Source organism: Branchiostoma floridae, chromosome 4, assembly GCF_000003815.2.
Source record: "Branchiostoma floridae strain S238N-H82 chromosome 4, Bfl_VNyyK, whole genome shotgun sequence".
In the NCBI taxonomy this organism is placed as follows: Eukaryota; Metazoa; Chordata; class Leptocardii; order Amphioxiformes; family Branchiostomatidae; genus Branchiostoma; species Branchiostoma floridae.
Genome location: NC_049982.1, coordinates 27,346,700 through 27,356,739, shown reverse-complemented (window position 1 = coordinate 27,356,739; position 10,040 = coordinate 27,346,700). Strand labels below are relative to the sequence as shown.

Sequence of the window (10,040 nt, the reverse complement as noted above, 5' to 3'; positions counted from 1 at the left end):
TTAACGCTACCTTTCCGACACCTTTTTTCCGCCTATACATAAAAGGGGGGAGGTTTGCTTAAACCTCCCCCCCTTTTATGTAAAGTCAGCTCAAATGTAACGGATAGACATCGGAAGGATTGTATCTGTTATATGTAGCTTTCACACAGGACGAGATTTGCTTTTCTTTGTTAAACTTAACACACAAACACAGCAGGAGCCATTCATTTGAAGCCGCTGCTTTAGTGAACGGCGCATGTACGGCGCATTTACGGCGCATTTGAGCGGAAAATGCTCTTAATTTGGTAAAAGTAATGCCTCTTCTTCAAGTAATGATTAACGCTACCTTTCCGACATCTTTTTTCCACCTATACGTAAATGGGGGGAGGTTTGCTTAAACCTCCCCCCTTTTATGTAAAGTCAGCTCAAATGTAACGGAAAGATATCGGAAAGATTGTATCCGTTATATGTAGCTTTCACACAGGATATTTACTTTTCTTGGTTAAACTTAACACGCAAACACAGCAGGAGCTATTCAGTTGAAGCCGCTGCTTTAGTGAACGGCGCATGTGGTATATTGAGCGGAAAATACTCTTAATTTGGTAAAAGCAATGCCTCTTCTTCAACTAATGATTAACGATACCTTTCCGACACCTTTTTTCCACCTATACATAAAAGGGGGAGGTTTGCTTAAACCTCCCCCCTTTTATGTAAAGTCAGCTCAAATGTAACGGAAAGACATCGGAAAGATTGTATCTGTTATATGTAGCTTTCACACAGGAGGAGATTTTCTTTTCTTGGTTAAACTTAACACGCAAACACAGCAGGAACTATTCATTTGAAGCCGCTGCTTTATTGAACGGCGCATGTGGTATATTGAGCGGAAAATACCCTTAATTTGGTAAAAGCAATGCCTCTTCTTATAAATAAACGCTACCATTCTGACATCTTTTTTTGCACCTATACACAAAAGGGGGAGGTCTCCATAGACCTATTCTAATAAGAGTATGTAAATGAGATCAATTGTAACGGAAGGGCAATGAAAAGATATCATCTCCTATTGGTAATTTCCACCTTAGAGAACCACGAAAATAAAAAAAAAGGCGAAGGTTAACTGATTGTATGTGAACGTATGGTCGGTTCAAAGCCTGTAGATGTTTTCTGTACATAAGCAATACCCGTTTCATGTACGGCACATATAAGGATGCTTAAAGGTTATGTAAAGATATTACATGTATTTAATGGGCCTTAACGAATACGGAAAGGTTACGGAAATGTAAAACCATGGTTTCCGTGGTCTTTACGATACCGTAATCTCTGCGGAAATATTTTCCCACCTTTAGGCTACATTTAAGTATCTCGGAAAGTATGCTTAAATATTCATTTTCGTGCTGTGTGCGGTGCCCTCACCATAGATACTACGGCTCATCTGTAGTGACTGTTCATGATATCTGACCGCATTTCTGTGATCACCAAGTTCACTCCAGGTGTCACCCAAGTTGTAAAGTGAGCTGGCGATGTCAGGATGTACGGTATCCTCACCATAGATACCCCGCATCATCTGTAGTGACTGTTCATAATAGCTAACGGCCTTTCTGTGATCACCAAGTTCACCCCAGGCGTTACCCAAGTTGTTAAGTGAGCTAGCGATGCCAGGATGTGCAGTGTCCTCACCAAAGATAATCCACCTCATCTGTAGTGACTGCTCATAATAGCTGACCGCCTTTCTGTGATCACCAAGTTTAAACCAAGTGTTACCCAAGTTGTAAAGTGAGCTAGCGATGTCAGGATGTACAGTGTTTACTTCATAGATACTCCGCCACATCTGTAGTGACTGCTCATAATAGCTGAGCGCCTTTCTATGATCACCAAGGTCGCCCAAAGCGTTACCCAACATGTTAAGTGAACTAGCGATGTCAGGATGTGCAGTGTCCTTACCGTAGATACTACGGTTCATCTGTAGTGACTGTTCAAGATAGTTGACCGCCTTTCTGTGATCCCCAAGTCTACTCCAAGTGTTACCCAAGTTGTAAAGTGAGCCGGCGATGCCAGGATGTACAGTGTCTACCCCATACATACTCCAATTCATTTGCAGTGACTGTTCATAATAGCTTACGGCCTTTCTGTTATCATCGAGGTCACCCCAGGCGTTACCCAAGTTGTTAAGTGAGCTGGCGATGTCAGGATGTGCGGTGTCCTCACCATAGATACTCCGCCTCATCTGCAGTGCGTGTTCATAATAGCTTACCGCATTTCTGTGATCACCAAGGGCGCCCCAGGTGGTGCCCAAGTTGTTAAGTAGGCTGGCGATGGCAGGATGTACGTTGCCCTCACCGTAGATACTCCGGTTCATCTTTAGTGACTGTTCATAATAGCTTACGGCCTTTCTGTGATCATCAAGGTCACCCCAGGCGGCACCCAAGTTGTTAAGTGAGCTGGCGATGTCAGGATGTGTAGTACCCTCACCATACATACTCCGCCTCATCTGTAGTGACTGTTCATAATAACTTACCGCCTTTCTGTGATCACCAAGGTCGCGCCAGGTGCTACCCAAGTTGTTAAGTGAAGCGGCGATGTCATTATGTGCAGTGTCTACTCCATAGATACTCCGCGTCATCTGTAGTGACTGTTCATAATAGCTGATCGCCTTTCTGTGATCACCAAGGTAACTCCAGGCGGCACCCAAGCTGTTAAGTGTAGCGGTGATGTCAGGATGTGCAGTGTCCTCACCATGAATATTCTGCGTCATCTGAAGCGCCTGTTCATGATAGCTGATCGCCTGTCTGTGATCCCCAAGGTTTCCACAGGCATCCCCGAAGTTTTTAAGTGATAAGGCAATGTCAGGATGTGCAGTGTCCTCCCCGTATATACTCCGCTTCATTTGTAATGACTGTTCATAATAGCGAATAGCCTTTTTGTGATTACCAAGTGCCCCCAAAGCAAAAGCCAATGTGTCAAGTGAGGATGCAACATCACTGTGTGCGGTGTTTTTACCATACTTCGATAGATAACTGTGCAGCGTTTGTTCTGAGCATGTCTTGAGATTTTCGAAATCACAAAGACTTTCATATACCTCTGCTTTCAGCTCTGAAGAATTGTCAAAGAAGATTGGCGGTTCTATCTCCGGTTTGGTGTCAGTCAGCTGTGAAATAAAGTGTTTCAGGGGTCTTTCTGTATAGTAATATCTCATGAGCTGTTTTGTATTTGAGATGTAAAACACTTTCTGTAATTTCTCCTCGATGCCCGTATCGGTTGACATTGACCATAAGACTGACATGTTTTCCACCTGACCACCATTGTTCATGTATGTCCGCAGTCTCAGTTCTGCTGAGATACTGACCAGCACCATCAAGTGATGTGCGTTATTACTAGTGACGACTTTACTGTTTCGTAGCTCCTGAACAGTCTCCCAGATTGTGGTCGGTTGTATGTTATGAAGTAGCGCCCAAAAGAACACTGCAAGGCTTGAAAACCGATAGATTTCTTTCTTAACGTTCCGCAGTTTGGTAGTGAGAGGTTGGATGTGAAAAGTCGATGTAATATCACCCAATAATTCATTTGCCATTACCAGAGAAACTCTCCCGTCATTGTTTCGAAGTTGCTGAGTCAATAACGACCTGTATGAATCTACCAAGCCCTGTTCTCCTGTAATAAGGGATATATTTCCCAATATGCTAGCGAGATGGTATCCTTTCTTTAAATGGAGAGTAAGGTCTTCTTTCAGAACGTTGGTCATATTGCTTGGTGTGTGAATGAGTTGGCCATTTCTGCCCCTTCCCAGTGGAGTCTTGCACGCATGTCTCATGGCTCCATCAAACGCAAAGCCGCGCGGTGTTACTGAGTCATAGAACCAGCTGTCTAGTGGGTCACCGGAGTAGAAGTCATTAAGAGACTTAATCCCCATGGCAGGGAGAATGGTTTCTCCCAGATTAATCACCTTGAGATGCAGATAATGTGTGAGGTTGCGGAAATAGCTCACATTAGGTTCGGCTTCGTCCTCTACCAAAATGGCAAACTCCAGATCAGAGTATGGAGTTACCAATCCTGTGGCTTGTGAACCCAAACCTATCATGGCGTACTTACAGGGAGGGCGGCCCATTACCTTGAAGTTCATACATTCATCTACAAGACCAGCTATGAACGCGTTACGCTGATGAACGATTGTCTGACACAATGCTTTGATTGCTTCCACCCTCTTCATTTCCACTTCTTTTATCTTTGGGTCCTCGTCATCAAGGCTATAAGGATCTACTTCTTGTTCAATCTTTTTAATCTCTTTTTCTACATAGTCCCTATCAGCCTTCAGCATCAATTTGTGCCTCTCTGTATTATCACTGTCTACCTTCAGTCCGATCTTCAGGACTTCCTTAACAAATGCTTGAACTATTTCCTTGCTTGCTTGCACAATATCTTCTCTACTTGATCTTACCAGAGCTGCATTACAGAGTGCTGCAGCCTTGGTGAAATCTCCTCCGTCCTTTGACTGGATTCCTCTCTTCAGATAGACATTGCCCAACTTGTACAGGGGCTCTGCCTCCTTTCTGTGTTGACCTGTAAGTTGAAATGTCTCAGTCGCAATTTTGTTTTTACTACTTCATGATGATTTTATATTTGTATTTGCACATTGTACTTTTCTGGTAAAACCCCACAAAGGTCGTGGTCATCAGTGCTTCCATAAGTCGTATCTGAAACACCTTCATGGCAGTAACATGAAAATACATAATATTATAGAGACCGCATCTGTGTGTCGAAAACAATCAAGGATCGTGAACCATGTATCAGCAGTCACGTTTAGATTATTTGAACTAAGTTCATATTCTTAGACTTACCTTGTACATGAACAGATTTGAGCGCAGCTGCAAAACTTTCTTCTGCTTTGTCCAGATCTCCAGTCTGCAGGGCCCTGCAGCCATCATGTAGATGTTCTTTGTATACACTGTAGATATGTCATCATAAGATAAAACTATTACAAAATGGTTTATCATTCGATCGCGAATAGTAAAGAATTTGTAGCACTGTTCATCTGAGTTAAAATTAAAGTTGAAATAAACATGGACATGGAATAGAATAACAAGATCTTATTAGAAATCAATTATTCAAATGAATGTAGGATATTCTTGCATTTTAAACTGATGTATATCAGCAAAATGATATGAGCCCCCCTTCATTAAACATTACTGTATCTTAAAATTCATATTATTATATTTCACTGTTTGATATTGGATATAATATATGACTTAAGATATGCTGAACAGTGGAAAGAGTTGAAGAAAGACTGATCGCAGTTGCAGAGTGCCTAAGACCATTGCAGCAGCAGAACACAGCGGACTACTACTAATATAATAGATATTTCATTCGCATATGATGCAGATAAATATTTATTAGTATATCTTAAGTCTATCTACATTATATCCCTCTGTTTCTCAAATACATTTTCCATATGTGTGAAAGCCTACTATGAATAAACAAAGCAGATTGATACGTCAATTTTCTCATTTATCATGCATATTAGATACCAATCTTTAGGACAACCTAGCATTCAAAGTCTCAAATCCCCTACGGTTTCCGAAAGGCTGCATGGGGACCAAAGTTACACCACTTATTTTTGAAACCGTGAAGGGACATGCTCAGAGTACGAAATAACAAACCGGGGGTTCAGCTGCAGTACAGCAGGCCACAGAAAGGTCAACAATCATACATGTACTTTGCTTTTACCTATGTCTACCCAAATACCAAATATCATTACGCGTCTTGAGTTGACTGTGGATATTTGCATTAGTAGAAAGGTTAGGTATAACACAGTACGAATAAGAGAATGTACATTTTAAGAGAATTCTTTTAAACACTTGTGATAACTAGAAAAAAGAACTTGGTGGCACTAACATGTCAGCGTCGACTCCTGTCTGGTTTTCAGCTTTCCGCAGTTCCGGGACACTAAAGAGGAATAACGAAATGTCTATTACATTATTCTACGATGCACCGAGATAATACCTTATAGGGTAGTCAATATCAATAAAAGAAAATAACAGCAATCCTTGTATCTACCTGTGCAGACGGTGCATTTGGTCATTAGTGCTGTCATTTAAGGTTGCAGTTGAGAAGGGAGAGATGTGGTCCTTCCGTCCTCTCACGTTTTGTTGTCGTTTCGTTCGAGTTGACTTCTACAAGAACCGATAGAAAAGGCCAAGAATGATTAACGCTTAAACGCATAATTGGACTTTGCCCAATGGTAGAGGGTAATATAAAGCACCTGACGTGACTGGAGAAAGGTCAACGTAAAAGTGTATGTAGTAAATGTGGTGACTGGTTGTTTATTGGGGCATCATTGACTACATTGGCCAAATATGACAGGGCACATATCATCATTAAGCCGTCATAAGATATACACAGACTCCAAAAATTGTCAAAGTAAGTTCAAGACTTCTGCAACTATTATTTCCTCAAAGATATTGATTAAAATCTTAGCAGAGGCTAAAAAAACAATTGGAGGTGCATAAATTATGTTAATCACTATCACTCACCTTTATGCTTTTTGTGGTGATGTCCTGCCTGATTTTTGCTGTGTACAGTAAGCGATGGACAATGGCAACTGTTCCCTGAACGTTGTTACACCGCGCCAGTGCCGTGTTGTACAGAGCAGTAGCTTTGGTCAAGTCTCTAGTGTCTCCAGTTTCTGTTCCTCTTTTCAGGTACACGTCACCGAGGCTTTTGATCGCTTCTGTTTCTAACATGTTGTTGTCGTTTACTATTCCCTCTACCATTAATTGTGCGTATCCAACCAGCACAATGTCTGTGTTACAACCAGTAGCCCGTTTCTTGTCCATGTTTTGAAACGTTTTAGCCACCTTTGCAGGTGAAGTTTTTTCCTTATTTTCAGTTTGTTGTTCCTTATCCTGTGACCCCTTTGACGTCACCCCTTGTAAAAGTCTCTCCGCGTATTTGTACCGGTGTTCTATACCTTCTCCCTGATCCCGATGGTGACATCGGACTATAGCAGCCACGTAAAGCGCCATGGCCATGTTGAACTTCCCTCTATCCTTCCCGAGTCTTCCCTTCTCCAAGTTCACGTCGCCCAGACTTTTGAGCAGCTCTACTTCCGCCAGCCTGTCCTTGTCAGCCACGGCGTCCACCAGGGCACGGAGGTAGCCTGTCTCCGCACGGGCTAGTCCGTACCTCCTGCCCTTCGCGTCCGCCACACGGAGTTTCTCAATCAGTACATACTCTTTTATGCATATTCACCAAGAAAGTAATACTAAAGCTGGAATCACCTACCTGTCAAAGAATCATCATTCCGTTCTGCAATTCATGGATCAAAAGCGTCTCCTAGCAATGTTTGCTACAACTACAACGATTCGAGGTCAACTGCAGGCGTCGTGTTGGTTCAAAGAGTCAGACAATGGGAGTCCATCTGTGTTCGGACGAAGACACAAACGCACACATGTACTTGTTCTTACCACTAAAAACCACACATGTCAGACAGGCTAACACACCTATCTACGAAGTGAACTCCTACCGAATCCGGTAACAGGTGAGATGTAATAATTAATGTCATGCAGTTTAAGTAGACCATTGTCAGCTGTCTTGTCTGGAGAGAAATAGCGGAAAGAACTTGAGTTGAGACGAAGCAGAGTCAGCATCATTGTTGTCACGGTCACTTTATCTCTGAAAAACACCCGTGTCCAGTCCACGGGAAAACTCGTGCCTGCGTTCTTTGGGAAAACGGCAGCGTCATGTGAGTGCTGTTTGTATGTCCGAGCGATGTCTGCGATGTCTGTTCGCCGCAGATAAATAGAGAACGTCTGGATGGACTGATTTTTTTTTTTTTTTTAATTTAAAACATCAACAACAATGGTACATTTGTCAACCACTAAGACTAGTGTTTGTACAGTCGAGTACTATTGCACATGGAGGGATAACATATACTGGTGTGTCTGGACGAATAACATTAACATGCAGTACATGGGCAGTGAAACAGTCAGGGAAGACAAACACATGTAGTACATTTGTCAAATACTGGGAAACCTTAAGGAATATGTACAGTCTGTTATTACACTATGATCAAACATGGAGTAGTCTAACAATAGGTGGGGTTCATGCCAGAATATCAATAGTAAATTTGTACAATCAATCTACATTGGCTGTTCTTCAAAGTCCTTTTTAAAGACATTAAAGAGGTTAGTTATGCATAGGTGTGGGTCTTTTCTATGCCAGATCCAAGTTTTAAAGATTGTCCATTTAGCCACAGTAACAGTAAAGGTTCTATTTTTCTGGTCTTTAGCAGTTATTAAATGATCAATTTTTCCAAATAAAACCTCCTGAAAAGTAATTTTTATGTTGGGCAAGGGTACGTATGTGTTAACTAATTCCCAGAAATTACACAGTCTTTCACATTTAAAGAACATATGTTCATAGTCTTCTATGCTTCCATTGCTACAAAGGGTTCATGTTGCATCATATATATGTCCAGTTTCATCCTCAATACCCCATTTGTGCAGATTGTGCGCACATGGTAATATCCGGTGTAATAGTTTGTAGTTTAACTCTGCTAACCTAGTGTCTATACAGGTCTGTGTGCTTAACCATCTCCAGATATTTTCCCAAGCCAGGGTTTCAGTAGGAAATATGGATTGCCATCTTTTACAGCATGTTGGTTCCTTGGCCTGTGCCTGCACTAATGTATTGTATAACAATTTGCAGGTGTTCTTGCTTTTCATTTGTTTTGTTGTTTTACCATCAAATATACATGGGGAAATGGTGTTAAGCTCTAATCTTTGATAAGGAATTGGGCCTCTATGGTTTCTTATTGCATTCTTCCATGTAAGAGGTATAGCTTGAAACAGAGTTATATATTCAATAATACCATTAGGTCTTGTGTTTAGGTTAAGCTGAGGGTAGTGATCTAGAGACATGAACCTGTCAAAGGGGAAAATGTCTTTTATGAATATTATGTCTTTATTTATCCAGGTTGGAAAGAAAATTGTTTTACCTTGTGATCTTATATATTTGTTGCACCATATAGTTTCTCCCATTATTTCACTTACACTAGAGGGTTTGTTCTTTCCTCCTCCACCAGCAGAGTGGAAGGATGATATTACCTGTTTATAAAATGTGGGGAATTTACTCATGTCAGGACCATCTTTATCAGAAGTAAAGTTCATATGTAATAGTAAATTGTCTTGACCAAGGGAGTTTATAAAATGTTAAAGCAATAACTTTCCATCTTGCGTTGTCATTCGTCACTAATCTTGGTATCCAGGATGCAAGCAGGGCTTGTCTTTGGATATCTAAGTTTGTGAGGCCTAATCCTCCCAACTGAATAGGTTGGCTAACAATATCTCTTTTAATCTTATCTTTTTTACCATTCCACAGGAAAGTAAACATTTCTTTCTTTACAATGTTTATCAGCCAAGGTGGGGTAAGAATCATAGACATATTATAGATTATTTGTGAAAGGGCAAGGGATTTTAAGACAGTAACTTTTCCATATAGAGTTAGGTTTCTACCTTTCCAGATTTGTAGTGTGGTTTTCAGTCTTTCTATCTTTTTCTTCCAGTTTAGCAGTTCACATTCATGGTGTAGGGATGAGTTACAGAAGTAAATACCTAAGGATTTTATAGGTGTCTTTGGCCAAGATATACCCAAGGGGGTGTCTTGTCTGTCAACATAGGATCCAATCCATAAACCTTCACACTTTTTTACATTTAAATTTAGGCTTGACACATTACAAAAATCTTGAATAAGTCTGAAGGCATTTTCCATTGATGTCAGGTCAGATACAAACAAGGTAGTATCATCAGCTACCTGTGAGATTTTAATGTCAACAGTTTCATTAGAATGGGTTTTAACTTTACCTTCCACGTCTTGTGCCTGTCTGATCTTTACAGCCATAATCTCTACTGTGAGGATGAATAGAAGAGCAGATATGGGACAGCCTTGGCGTATGCCTCTCTCTAAGGGAAAGAAATCAGATAACCATCCTCTATTACTGATGGTGCTGCTAATGTCATTATACATGCATTTTATTGCACTGATAAACGAGGAGCCAAAGTTGAATTTGTCTA

At 41.0% G+C, this 10,040-nt stretch overlaps 1 protein-coding gene across 1 annotated transcript in view; it reads right to left on the bottom strand.

Annotated features, from left to right (window-relative positions):
- The window catches only part of LOC118413706, a 26,513-nt gene extending 19,421 nt beyond the window's left edge, over window positions 1–7,092 (bottom strand). Inside the window, exons 1-2 of the mRNA XM_035817234.1 lie at window positions 6,501–7,092; window positions 6,025–6,140 (exon numbers count right to left, since the gene is read on the bottom strand). Of these exons, the coding sequence (XP_035673127.1) occupies window positions 6,025–6,140; window positions 6,501–6,998 (614 nt within the window). The 5' untranslated portion in view covers window positions 6,999–7,092. The remainder of the gene's footprint in view (window positions 1–6,024; window positions 6,141–6,500) is intronic.
- Window positions 7,093–10,040: the final 2,948 nt, after the last annotated feature.